This window comes from Neoarius graeffei, chromosome 7, assembly GCF_027579695.1.
Source record: "Neoarius graeffei isolate fNeoGra1 chromosome 7, fNeoGra1.pri, whole genome shotgun sequence".
Taxonomy (NCBI): Eukaryota; Metazoa; Chordata; class Actinopteri; order Siluriformes; family Ariidae; genus Neoarius; species Neoarius graeffei.
Genome location: NC_083575.1, coordinates 59,001,490 through 59,015,386, shown reverse-complemented (window position 1 = coordinate 59,015,386; position 13,897 = coordinate 59,001,490). Strand labels below are relative to the sequence as shown.

The 13,897-nt window shown below is 38.5% G+C and overlaps 1 protein-coding gene across 1 annotated transcript; it reads left to right on the top strand.

Annotated features, from left to right (window-relative positions):
• The first annotated feature begins 5,128 nt into the window (after positions 1-5,128).
• pkd2l1 (polycystic kidney disease 2-like 1) lies at positions 5,129-13,804 on the top strand. The gene is made up of 14 exons (XM_060926087.1): positions 5,129-5,433; positions 5,690-5,803; positions 6,549-6,655; positions 7,905-8,158; positions 8,455-8,679; positions 8,780-9,008; positions 9,130-9,300; positions 9,408-9,589; positions 9,706-9,826; positions 9,919-10,017; positions 10,120-10,226; positions 10,309-10,426; positions 10,539-10,639; positions 13,657-13,804. The coding sequence occupies exons 1-14, from the start codon at positions 5,172-5,174 to the stop codon at positions 13,802-13,804; spliced, it is 2,238 nt and encodes a 745-aa protein (XP_060782070.1). The 5' UTR covers positions 5,129-5,171.
• The last annotated feature ends 93 nt before the right edge of the window (positions 13,805-13,897 follow it).

Sequence of the window (13,897 nt, the reverse complement as noted above, 5' to 3'; positions counted from 1 at the left end):
TTCAACTTTTGTCTCGTCAGTCCACAGAGTATTTTCCCAAAAGCCTTGGGGATCATCAAGATATTTTCTGGCAAAACTGAGACGAGCCTTTATGTTCTTTTTGCTCAGCAGTGGTTTTCATCTTGGAACTCTGCCATGCAGGCCATTTTTGCCCAGTCTCTTTCTTATGGTGGAGTCATGAACACTGACCTTAACTGAGGCAAGTGAGGCCTGCAGTTTTTGGGATGTTGTTGTGGGGTCTTTTTTGACCTCTTGGATGAGTCGTCGGTGCACTCTTGGGGTAATTTTGGTCGGCCGGCCACTCCTGGGAAGGTTCACCACTGTCCCATGTTGTCGCCATTTGTGGATAATGGCTCTCACTGTGGTTCGCTGGAGTCCCAAAGCTTTAGAAATGGCTTTATAACCTTTTCCACACAAGGTCATAATCACTTTTTCACACAGGGTCATGTAGGTTTGGATTTTTTTCCCCCTTAATAATAAAAACCTTCGTTTAAAAACTGCATTTTGTGTTTACTTGTGTTATCTTTGTCTAATATTTAAATTTGTTTGATGATCTGGAACATTTAAGTGTGACAAACATGCAAAAAAATAAGAAATCAGGAAGGGGGCAAACACTTTTTCACATCACCGTATATAATGTTGCATAAAGCAGGTTGCAATTTGAGTCCTTGGCTTGTGTACAAATATTTTGTGGCCAAAGGCTCAGATTTCAACCAGGATTGTGTAATATTATTTATCTGAGGTCTATTAATAATTCTGAGTCAAATATTTTGGCAGATAGTCAAGAAATATTATTCAGCTTCCATTTAGCACAACTGGACTCAAGAAAGGTTTCTGTGAACAAAAAGCACATGGATGTTTGTTGACTTTAACAAATTAATGAATTCAATGAATTGAACTAAAATGGGGCACCACCACTGATATGCCAAACCCTACAAGCATTCTTGATTGGGGAGAGAAAATTAAGTTCTTTGTTGTTCAGTGACTGTATCTAATGTGGCTGTTTACAACAGTGAGGCTTGAGCAGCTTGGTCTCAGGTCAAGACACACAGACAGCAAATACGTCACTACTAATCACTGTATTTCAACAGTCATCATAGCACTTGTGTTATCACTGCAACAATTATCAAGAAAAGAAAATCAGCCTCTTTGAAGTCATTATGCATTCATTAAACCAGGGGCGTGTTTAGCCTATTTTTGGGGGTGCTCAAGCACCCCCAAAAACGAGCTCAGCACCCCCTAGCTCAGCACCCTCAAAAACACTGCTTTTGGACGTAATTTTCAGAAATAAGTGCCCTTGCGCACTGCGCAATGAATGGGTGCGCGGGCGTGTGTGTGTTCTTGAATTCACCTGTTACGTGATAGTTCTATGAGCAGTAAAATGCCTCTCCTCCTTGCGTCCCCTCTGATTGGGTTGCCTGTCCGTGCGAGTGCTTGCTACGACATGGTGTTTTTTTTAACTGGATTCCACGCCGATGAGGAACTCGAAGTAGCACGTGAGTATTACTGGCATAGCGAGATGTGAAGGTACGGACTGGAGTTACAATTGTTAAACACAGCACAATAATATGCATAATGCAATATTGATGTTCCCTGGTCTATGAACAGAATGATAAAAATGACATTTATCATCGATCATCAAAAGCAGGGGTCACCAAACTACGGCCCGCGGGCCAGATCCGGCCCGCCACCCCCCTTTGACCGGCCCCCCCAGCCCCTCTGCCCCCCATCACTTGAACCGGCCCTATGAGGCAATCCCCAAAAGTGGTCATGGCCTATTTTTTTTAAATTGCTTTTTGGCAAATAATAACATGTCTGCATCTTGTATTTTGTTGATTTTATCAATTAAAATTGATATTTAGTTATAAAATGAACTATTCATATTTTCCGAATTTTCGTCATATGCTCGCGATCAAGCAGTGACAGGCAGCGCATGCGCAAAGAACTGTCAGTGTTCAGGACAGCAAAATGGCTAGCGGTAAGCAAAAAGCTGACAGAGAGTGCAGAGTTTTTAAAGAACAGTGGACCACCGATTATTTTTCGTTCAGTGTAAGGACCGTGCAGTTTGTCTTGTATGTAAAGAAAGTGTGCCGGTTTTCAAAGAATATAATCTGCGTCGTCACTATGAAACCCGCCACAAAGCAGGGTTCGAATTATAAATTTGACCCTATGGGGGTCTCTATTTTTAAAAAAAAGCAATGCATACTCGCTCTCCTGGACCAGCGCACTTTTGCGCACTGCAGTGCACAGCTTTCACACAAAGGCGCGCGCATGCACGCACGCACGCACACACACACACGGTGTTGCATATATATATATATATATATATATATATATATATATATATATATATATATATATATATATAGTTAAACAAATTATATATATAATATTGTTAAACAAAGGAAGATCGTTGTGAGATAGAGGACAAGTCTTCTTCGGACTTAACTTCACATTCGATTTCGCAGCCTGCAAATTTCAGTTTGCGCGCATAGTGGTGTGGTGGTGAAGTACAGCCGTACATGTTGCGGTTTAATAACACGTTCAATACAAAGTTATGGCTGCATGGTGATCGGAAATGAAATGAGTTTTATTTATATTTATATGGTGATATAGGCTATTCAAGCTTATTATGGTGATATATGACGTATTTGAGAGACTTCCACAGAAAATTAAGTTTGCTTCTTTCATGGGAGCCTGAGGGAATGGGAGCTCAGCTCCCATTGGCTCCCACGTAATTCGAACTATGCCACAAAGAGTATGCTAGTTTGCGACGGCAAACAAGAGAAGACAGGATTCGGAGGATGAAATGCGGACCGGCTGCACAACAGAATGTATTCCTTCGCCAAACCCAGATCAACCAGACTGCTGTCCGAGCTAGCTATAAGGTAGCTCACCTACTAGCTACCCATGGAAAGCCGTTTACTGATGGGGACTTTGTTAAAGTATGCATGCTTGCTGTGGGCGAGGAGGCGTGTCCCGACAAGAAGGATGCGCTCAATGCGGTGAGTCTCTCCGCACCTACTATGACCAGGCGAACCGAAGATTTGGGGGACAATGTGTATGACCAGCTGAATGAGAAAGCGGCAGAATTCGAGTTTTTTTTTTTTGCTTTGGCCATGGATGAGAGCAATGACGTGCAGGACACAGCACAACTGCTGTGATCTATTGATCTATTGCTCATATTATTATAATTTCACTGTTTTTTAAAATGTATTTATTTTATAGGCCTATTTATTTGACCTTTATTAAGTGCTGCATACAATTATTATTAATATTATTAATAATATCAACAGGCTTACCTACAATTTATAATTTTCCATTCACCTTTGCCAGTGTCAGTCACCTCAACTAGGCAGATGTTTCTTACCTTGACAGCTTTGATATTATTTTTATTAGAAAATAAATAAATGGAATATCAGTGGTATTTCAAATTAAAACAAAGTGTGAAGACTTGATTACTACTTTTGCAAACCACTAGTAAAGATAAACAAATATGTGCCAGGAATCAAGTGTTGATATAGTAGTATGGATACAGTAGTGGGGATGGCCGTGCCAGGCTAGTAATCTCTACTACACAATGAGGCCTGCTGGTGGTCATATTTGTCTGGGTTATACAATTCTATGTGATATAGCTGACCCGACCCCGGCCCCCATCACAGTCAGGAACGACAATGTGGCCCCCAGAGAAAAAAGTTTGGTGACCCCTGATCAAAAGTATCTCGATATGATATCGAGATACTTTTGTGCAGAGCTGTACAAGTGCTACGGTGCTAGACCACCGTGTGTTAGTCAATTTTATTTAATGTAACATAGCGTTTACGTTTGCTTATCATTCACAAATCCAAACCCTGGTCATTGTCTGGGAGGACAGTGAGTGTGGTTTGGATATAGCCTACATTTTCAAAAGAACACTACCAAAATATAACAAATATAACAAAAAATATAAACTAATGTAAACTAATATAAAATCATAATAATACACACTATTATTACACAATACACAATAACACATTAATTAACAATTACCATTGTTCTAAATGAATAGCTCCAACATTACAAATGTAGTAGTAGGTCTTGTTTAGTTAAAAATATAACCTAAATATCTGTGTCAGTGGTTGTAAATGTGTAGATATCATAGTTTATTGGGTCAGCTTCTGTTAAAACATTGCATAAGTCTAGTCTTGTCTAGTCTAGTCTTCTTGTCTAGTTAAGTCTAGTCTAAATGCGGAATAAACGTGGAAACACTGTCGTTCAAGCCAGGTGCCTCTGTCAGCTCTGGGGGCTAAGCACCCCCAAAGATCAGATGCTAGAATCGCCCCTGCATTAAACATGGCTAAAACAGTGTTTCCTGGGCAAAATAACGATTATTTGTTTCATGATTAAGACAACTTCAGCTGTTTTATTGTGTTGTATGTAATATGAATATGTACAAAAATGCTTGCCATATAAATATACATATGCTGTTTGTTAGCATCAGTCTATTGGTCAGATACATCCTTCACAGATTTTCATGAACAGGAGTTTGCTATTATTGGTGGAGTAGATGGAATTACAATCAGTTGGCTACACACATACTGTTTCTGTATAATGCATTCAGCTTGATATTTATTGTCTTGTCATTGGGAGCCAGTGGTTATGTCTTAATGCTTCACTTTGACAGTGCTAAAAGGAAAACACGAAGTTAAATGCTTCATTAACAACTGCTGGGCAAAATGTATTAGGCAGATGTACAATTCTTTTTTCTTTTTCCTGGACAATTAATGTTCTATGTGTTTTTTTTTTTTTTGGGGGGGGGGGGGGGGGGGGGGGTTGTTTGTACTAAGACACAGATGCAACTAGCCATCTACATTTTCACTGTTTGCTCCATACTATTATATCAAGCTATTGTAGTGTTTTTGTGTTATTCTACATCACATTACAAAAAAAAACCATCCTGGATGTCTCAGTTTTGTCAATGGACCTTTTTTTGTTTCAACGAACAATAGAATTCGGCCTCCCCTTTCAAAACCAATAGCATCTTCTCTGACTGCTGTCGAGGGAGAAGGCTATAAAAACAGGTGGTACCTCTCTCCAAACAACAGACCTCTTCTCATATCTATGAAAACTACTGACTTAGACAGAGAATCTCAGTAAACAACATATCAACTGGCAGCACATCAGTAACCAGCATGCAATATGTAAACAGCAGAACAGAGAGCCACCTGAGCAATCAGGTAGAGTGTGAATTAGAGAGTGTAGGGAAACAAGGGTGGGTGAACCAGGCATACTGTGGTACCCCTCCACTGGTAGGGCACTCCGTCAGCACTGTCTACAACATTTCACCCCAATTTGGTGCATCTAACTCCTACCAGGCTGAGACCATGGTGCTAAATCAGCAGCCGGAGAAGAAGAAATCTGGATGCTGCTCTGCTTTCCTACGAGGAATTAAAGGTAAATGTGCGCAGACAATCTGTTGTCTAATCTGTTTTGTGTTTTGTGCTTTAATACACTGTACTTCTGAAAAGCATTCTCTGAAAAGGTACCATTTTAAAATCCATTTTCACTTTTCAATATTATAGATGACTGAAAATATTTGAAGTTGTGTTGAATTATCAATTTGCTGTACTGTAGGAAACAATAATTTTTGAAGACAAATGAACAAATACAATTTGCTTGAACAAAAAAAAATCTAATTCTGATTTGGTAGGACTATGGGGAACGACAATGATGGAGGACACATCAAAAAATCAAGAGCTCCTGCTCAAAACAACTCTTAGAGAGTTATTTGTCTACATTCTGTTTCTAGTGGACATGTGTTTATGTAAGTATGAAGGTTTTGAATATTTTTCACAGCAGTTACCATATATGTTTTAGCATGGATTGTTACACAGCTGAAAAATTCTCATAAACCCTTAAGGTGTATTACATTTCAGAATATTTAGGTTTACCTCAGGTATTACCTGTTTCAGAGGTTTTAACGGGATTGTTATGATTTGTTATGTCTGTCTTATGAACAGGGAATATTGATGCAATAAGGTACATAAATGCAATGGGGAATAATTCAAGAACGTCATTGGAATCGTCAACCTGTTTAGTGACCAATGTTTGTACTTATCCCTTGGTTTATTCTATTACTTTGTCCTATTATCTCCAGTGATCAACCTCAGCCTAAGTGCCCATTATAAAATGTCAACCCCACCCCTGGTTTATACAGACCATTGTCTAGAGGAAACATTAATGCTGAAAGGAATACATGCTGGGCTCTGCTGTCTTCTACTGATAAGAGCCCAAACCAAGCCATTTAGTCTTTGTATAGTTGGATGTACATTGTTTAAGGGAGCTATTTGTGTCCTACTGTGCCCTCATTCCTCAAACAAATCACCCTCCCCTAATTGAGGTCTTTAGATTTTATGATGTATCCATAGCAAAAGAACGATTCTTGACTGAAAATGCAACTATCATGGATCGTGTGTGTGTGTGTGTGTGTGTGTGCGCGTGTTAGAGTGAATAATACAGATAGTATGATGGTGGTGAAACTGATTATTAATAATTATGTTACCTTTCAGTGACCTATGGCATGACCAGCTCAACCACCTACTACTACACTAAAGTTATGAATGATTTGTTTGTGAATTCATTTGAATCTATTGACAGCATGGAAAATTTTTGGACAGTGAGTAGTCCCTTATTATCCTATTGCATACTTTCATTTCTTCTTCTTTCAACAACAACAACAACAACAACAATCATTACCTAACCCCAGTTAACCAGGTCAATATGATTTAAAAATAACCACAAATTAAAATGACGAATTATATAAGCCCTGTGATGACCTGGCGACTTGTCCAGGGTGTACCCCGCCTTTCGCCCGTAGTCAGCTGGGATAGGCTCCAGCTTGCCTGCAACCCTGTAGAACAGGATAAAGCGGCTAGAGATAATGAGATGAGATGAGATGAGATAAAATGATTCATATTTTAGATTCTTCAGAGGAGCCACCGTTTACCTTGATGACGCTTTGTACACTCTTCGCATTATCTTAACCAGCTTCATGAGGTAGTCACCTGGAATGTTTTTCAGTTAACAGGTGCCTCATCAAAAGTTAATTAGTGTAATTTAATGCCTTCTTAATGCATTTGAAATCAAACAGTAAATAATAAAAATATAGTAAATATCCCAATTTCACCTGCGACCCTGTAGAACAGGATAAGCGGCTACAGATGATGGATGGATGGATCCCAATTTCACAACTGCAGTAATCCATATTATGTGAAGAACCGCTCAACTAAGTAAAGAGAAACGACATCCATCATTACTTTAAGACAAAGTGTCTTTTAATTAATAAAAATAAAGAAAAAACATTGAATTAGAAGGTGCGTCCAAACTTTTGATTGATTGGTATTTGTGTGTGTATATATATATATATATATATACGTATACCGTAGTAGTAAAATTTTCATGAAAAGCAGAATTTGATTCTGCCTCTTTTAATGATATAAGGTCACATAATGTAATGTGTATATTCAGCCAAAAGGGCATTAGTGATGTCAGACACTGATGTTTGATATGAAGGTCTGGGACGCAATCAACATTATATTTCATTCCAAAGGGGTTTAATGGGGTTGAGGTTAGGGCTCTGTGCAAGCCACTGAAGTTCTTCCACAAACCATGCAGATCATATCCTTAAGCATAACTTTGAAAGAACAGTGTTTCAAAATAACGACATTCAGAAACTTTAAAAATAGGAAAATAATATATAGTAATATATAATCCAGTCAAAACTGGACATTACTAGGTCAGTTTGTGATAAGCAAATTAGATTTGTTTAGAGCATTAAATGAATGGAGTTTACTGATGAACCCTGTCTAAGAGTACAAGATTTCACAACAAATTCATCAAAACCCTTTTTGTTTTCATGTCCTTAGTATGCAGAAGGTCCACTGATTGATGGCCTTTACTGGACCACATGGTACAATGACCAGCCTCTTGACACTGGGTCACACTCCTTCATTTACTACGAGAACATGCTCGTGGGAGTCCCACGTATGCGACAGATAAAAGTCAAAAATAGTTCGTGCCATGTGCCCAAAGACTTTCGTACTGAAATCACTCACTGCTTTGATGTGTACAGTGAGAAGAAAGAAGATGACGGTGCATTTGGACTTGTCAATGGATCAGCGTGAGTGAAACCTCATACCTATTCACTACATCACTTGACTGTACACTTGATTGCTTAACAGTAGATTAACAGTAGTTGAATTCGTTCTGAAATAAACAGTAAGCAATTCTCACACTGTTTCCAAGCCAACGATAGGTACAACTATCCTACTAGCTGTCTGTGAAGTCATTTGGACTAAACTTGTATATTTATAAGCTGCTGCTCTAGTTTTACATTAGACAGCTACTGGGTAAGCCAGTTGGCATCATTTCATATTGCTCAGAATTCACTAAATGCTGTGATTTTATTTCCTTCAGTTGGACATACCACACAGAAACTGAAATGAAAGGGTCAACCCACTGGGGTTTGTTGGCCACATACAGTGGAGCAGGATACTATCAGGACCTTGGCTTGACCAAAAACAAAAGTGTTGCTATCCTGGCACAACTCAAAGAATACCTGTGGCTAGACCATGGAACTAGGGCAGTTTTCATTGATTTTTCCACATATAATGCCAACATCAATCTCTTCTGTGTTATAAGGTATGAAATATTGCATAATATACACAGATTATTGCATTATGCAGTCATTCAGCATGAATGTCTTGTTGACATGATGAAGTGATATCTCTCTGTTTCTCAGGTTGGTGGTTGAGTTCCCTGCCACTGGTGGAGCAATACCTTCATACCAGATCCGAACAGTTAAGCTGATTCGGTACATTAACTCATGGGATTACTTTATCATTGGCTGTGAGATGGTCTTCTGCGTTTTCATCCTTTACTACATTGTGGAAGAGATACTGGAGGTCCGTATACACAAGTGCTCATACTTCACCAGTATCTGGAACATTCTGGATGTGGTAGTGTTACTGGTAAGATGAAGGTTTTTCATGGCAAATTATATATAGTTATATTAGTTAATCATACTACCCCTACTTTTTCTTTTAAAAATGGGCTAGTAGAATGATTTATGGGGTTTTCTTTCCCCCACAGCTTGCTGTTGTCGCAATCGTCTTCAATGTATTCCGGACTATGAAAGTAAACAAACTGCTTGGAAGCTTACTAAAAGACCCTAGCATCTATGCAGATTTTGAATTTCTGGCATTTTGGCAAACTCAGTACAATAACATGAATGCCGTAAACTTGTTTTTTGCTTGGATCAAGGTAAAACCTGATCACAGTTTTTAAACTGCACATAACACACTTCATCAAAATCTAATGCATAACAGTTGCAACTAACTGTGATCCTGTGGTGCACTTCATCCCTGCAGATATTCAAATACATCAGTTTCAATAAGACAATGACACAGCTGTCCTCCACACTGGCGCGCTGTGCCACAGACATCATGGGGTTTGCTGTTATGTTTTTCATTGTGTTCTTTGCCTATGCTCAGCTGGGATATCTTCTGTTTGGTACTCAGGTTGAGTCATTCAGCACATTTCAAAAATGCATGTAAGTACTTTGTTTCATAGCTGATAGTGTAGTCAGAGTTGTTAATACAGACTTAAATAACTTCAGAAATTATATAGCAATACACAAATACATAAAGTTCCAATGTTCTGCTGCAGTTTCACCCAGTTTCGGATCATCCTTGGAGACTTTGACTACAACGGCATTGAAAAAGCAAACAGAATCCTGGGGCCGATATATTTTTTCACTTATGTGTTCTTTGTCTTCTTTGTGTTACTGGTAAGCCCTCTAATCTTGAATACGAATGTCAGATCAAACAAATCACAAGCATGACTTTCTCCCAACCAACATGGATTTTGTTCACTGAACAGAACATGTTTCTGGCCATCATCAATGATACATATTCTGAGGTCAAAGAGGAGCTCGCCTCGAACAACGATGACCTCCATATTACAGATCTTTTCAAGCAGGTGATGCTAGCTTTAAAATAATAATAATAATAATGTTTTATAGTAAAACAAGATAAATACATGTATACTGTATGAATGACTTCACTTAACACTTAATTTCAGACCGTGATGAAGCTGAAATTCAAAAAGGACAGGATCTCGGATGTTCAGAAGGCTTTTGACGGGTCAAAAGACTTGGAGTTTAGGGACTTCAGAGAAACGCTAAAAGAGTATGTCACATTTTTATTAATTTACCAACAAACCAGGAATGAATGAATGAAAGACGTTAATGCTGCTTGCTTGTCCACGCAGAATGGGTCATGATGATCATGATATCTCTGAAGCTTTCTCCAAATATGATCAGGATGGCAATCAGATTCTAGACCGTGAGGAGCAGGAGAGAATGAAACAAGAGCTGGAGTCAAAAAGGGTTTGGAACTTTTGTCCCTACATATAGTGTTTTTCCTTAAAATGTTAATGCTTCTGCTAACATGTCTTACCATTACAATGTCTAAGTGAAAGATGTATTTTTATTTTACCAGAATGCACTCAATGCAGAGCTTCGTAATCTTACACATGGAAATAAAGCAGAAGACAACAAGAAGACAAACTCAAGCTCAGTGAATCAGGAACAGTTTCAGATGTAAGCTGTGCACGCACGTGTGTGTGTATATATCATCACCCACTAATCACTGGATCTTTGGGGGGGGGGGGGGGGGATCAGTTTGCTGCAGAATAATTTCCACATCTTTAAACATCATAAAGGAAACCTATGACTTGCAATAAAGAATTGTAGTTGTAACTAGTAATATAAAAATACAATACCAAAACTGCTCACTGGAAGCAAATTAGACTGTAAAGACCTGTCAGGGACAAGATTTAAAAAAAAAATAAATGAAAGTATAAGGTAATTGTCCCTATGCCTGAGCAACATAATATCGTGACAACTTTTGTCACAGTGGGCTTTTCCGAGACATCAGGGATACTGTAATCTTTTATAGAGACAGGATATTGAATTCTTTACAAATTTTAAGGTTGGAAATAGACTTGGGAAAAGAAATTTTGGAAAAGAGACATTTACATTTAAAAGATACATGGCTAGTTTGGTGTCAGGATTTACTTTATATATTATATTCATTACCTTTACAATGTATATGATAACATGTGAGTGTTTAACTGATGTGTTTCATTTCACACACACACACTTTTAAAGATAAGTTTTTGAGGAAAACTATTGCATGGGCATCAATATCAGGGGTATTTGTGTGAGAAAAGAAAAATGGTTTTGCACCATTTCTAATCTGTCTGTCTGCTGCCATCCTCATAGTTGAGGGTCAACGAATCAGGAAGCCATCAGCTACAGTGGTGCTTGAAAGTTTGTGAACCCTTTAGAATTTTCTATATTTCTGCATAAATATGACCTAAAACAACATCAGATTTTCACACAAGTCCTAAAAACAAAGAGAACCCAGTTAAACAAATGAGACAAAAATATTATACTTGGTTATTTATCTATTGAAGAAAATAAATCCAATATTACATATCTGTGAGTGGCAAAAGTATGTGAACCTCTCGGATTAGCAGTGAATTTGAAGGTGAAATTAGAGTCAGGTGTTTTCAATCAATGGGATGACAATCAGGTGTGAGTGGGCACCCTCTTTTATTTAAAGAACAGGGATCTATCAAAGTCTGATCTTCACAACACGTTTGTGGAAGTGTATCATGACACGAACAAAGGAGATTTCTGAGGACCTCAGAAAAATCGTTATTGATGCTCATCAGGCTGGAAAAGGTTACAAAACCATCTCTAAAGAGTTTGGACTCCACCAATCCACAGTCAGACAGATTGTGTACAAATGGAGGAAATTCAAGACCATTGTTACCCTCCCCAGGAGTGGTCGACCAACAAAGATCACTCCAAGAGCAGGAGTGTAATAGTCGGTGAGGTCACAAAGGACCCCAGGGTAACTTCTAAGCAACTGAAGGCCTCTCTCACATGGGCTAATGTTAAGGTTCATGAGTCCACCATCAGGAGAACACTGAACAACAATGGTCTGCATGGCAGAGTTGCAAGGAGAAAGCCACTGCTCTCCAAAAAGAACATTGCTGCTTGTCTGCACTTTGCTAAAGGTCACGTGGACAAGCCAGAAGGCTATTGGAAAAATGTTCTGTGGATGGATGAGACCAAAATAGAATTTTGGTTTAAATGAGAAGCATTATGTTTGCAGAAATGAAACCACTGCATTCCAGCATAAGAACCTTATCCCATCTGTGAAACATGGTGGTGGTAGTATCTTGGTTTGGGCCTGTTTTGCTGCATCTGGACCAGGATGGCTTGCCATCATTGATGAAACAATGAATTCTGAATTATACCAGCGAATCCTAAAGGAAAACATCAGGACATCTGTCCATGAACTGAATCTCAAGAGAAGGTGGGTCATGCACCAAGACAACGACTCGAAGCACACAAGTTGTTCTACCAAAGAATGGTTAAAGAAGAATAAAGTTAATGTTTTGGAATGGCCAAGTCAAAGTCCTGACCTTAATCCAATCAAAATGTTGTGGAAGGACCTGAAGCGAACAGTTCATGTGAGGAAACCCACCAACATCCCAGAGTTGAAGCTGTTTTGTATGGAGGAATGGGCTAAAATTCCTCCAAGCCGGTGTGCAGGACTGATCAACAGTTACCGGAGACATTTAGTTGCAGTTATTGCTGCACAAGGGGGTCACACCAGATATTGAAAGCAAAAGATTCACATACTTTTGCCACTCACAGATATGTAATATTGGATCATTTTCCTCAATAAAGAAATGACCAAGTATAATATTTTTGTCTCATTTGTTTAACTGGGTTCTCTTTATCTACTTTTAGGACTTGTGTGAAAATCTGATGATGTTTTAGGTCATATTTATGCAGAAATATAGAAAATTCTAAAGGGTTCACTAACTTTCAAGCACCACTGTAGCTTCCATGAATTCTCTGGGGTGATTATACAACAGAGGGACCCAAATGCTCATCTGGTGGTGGGTACACATACACGCTTCACTTGGATACTCTAAAATTTAGGCAATTTAGAGTATCCAATTGAACTAATCTGCATATCTTTGGACTGCGGGAGGAAACTGGAGCGCCCAGAGGAAACCCACACAAGCATGAGGAGAACATGCAAACTGTTATCTGAAAGAACCCAACCAACCACTGTGCTCGAACCCAGAACCTTCTTGTTGTGAGGCAACAATGCTAGCCACTGCACCACCCCACTATTTGATACTTTTTATTAAAATATAAAAAAAATTGCATATTTTTAATAAATACAAAAATTGACTAAAAAATCTAACACCAATTTTGCACTTTTTTAAATATTATATTTATCAGTATTTTTATGAATACATTACAAAATTGTTTAGATTATAAACTAACTTTTTTTTTTTAAATGCAACACTGCTGTATTGCTGCCAGGTTATAAGCAAACTTGTACACATTGTGATCCTGTGTATCGTAGAAATGTCATTAGTTATAATAATTTTATTGCATCACTCACTGCTAACTGTACCATCGTGCTCAGGCAGGATTCCAGCATTGTGTTCTTTCTATTGTATTGTCACAAAATACAAATTCATGCTGCACCTGTTCTAAAAGCCATTACTGCTCTTGTTTAGGTTGGTTAAACAAGTGGCTGAATTGGAAAGTAGTCTAGTCATCACAATGTCCAAGATTGACATGGTCATGGAAAAAGTAGGATTGCAGGACACTGAAAAAGCAAACAATAGACAAAGCAATGGAAAATCACCTGGCACCCAGAAATGAGGTGAGCTTTGACCTTGCTGTGCATTTTTCCGCATGAAACTTTATTCTATTCACACAAAGTTTGACCTCTTATTGTAATTCTACCCATTACCC

Bases quoted from the DNA above. Each gene is read 5' to 3' on its own strand.
- pkd2l1 (XM_060926087.1), top strand. From the start codon at position 5,172: ATGCAATATGTAAACAGCAGAACAGAGAGCCACCTGAGCAATCAGGTA. The intron at 8,159-8,454 runs GTGAGTGAAACC...TATTTCCTTCAG, and splicing joins GGACTTGTCAATGGATCAGC to TTGGACATACCACACAGAAA. The intron at 8,680-8,779 runs GTATGAAATATT...TCTGTTTCTCAG, and splicing joins AATCTCTTCTGTGTTATAAG to GTTGGTGGTTGAGTTCCCTG.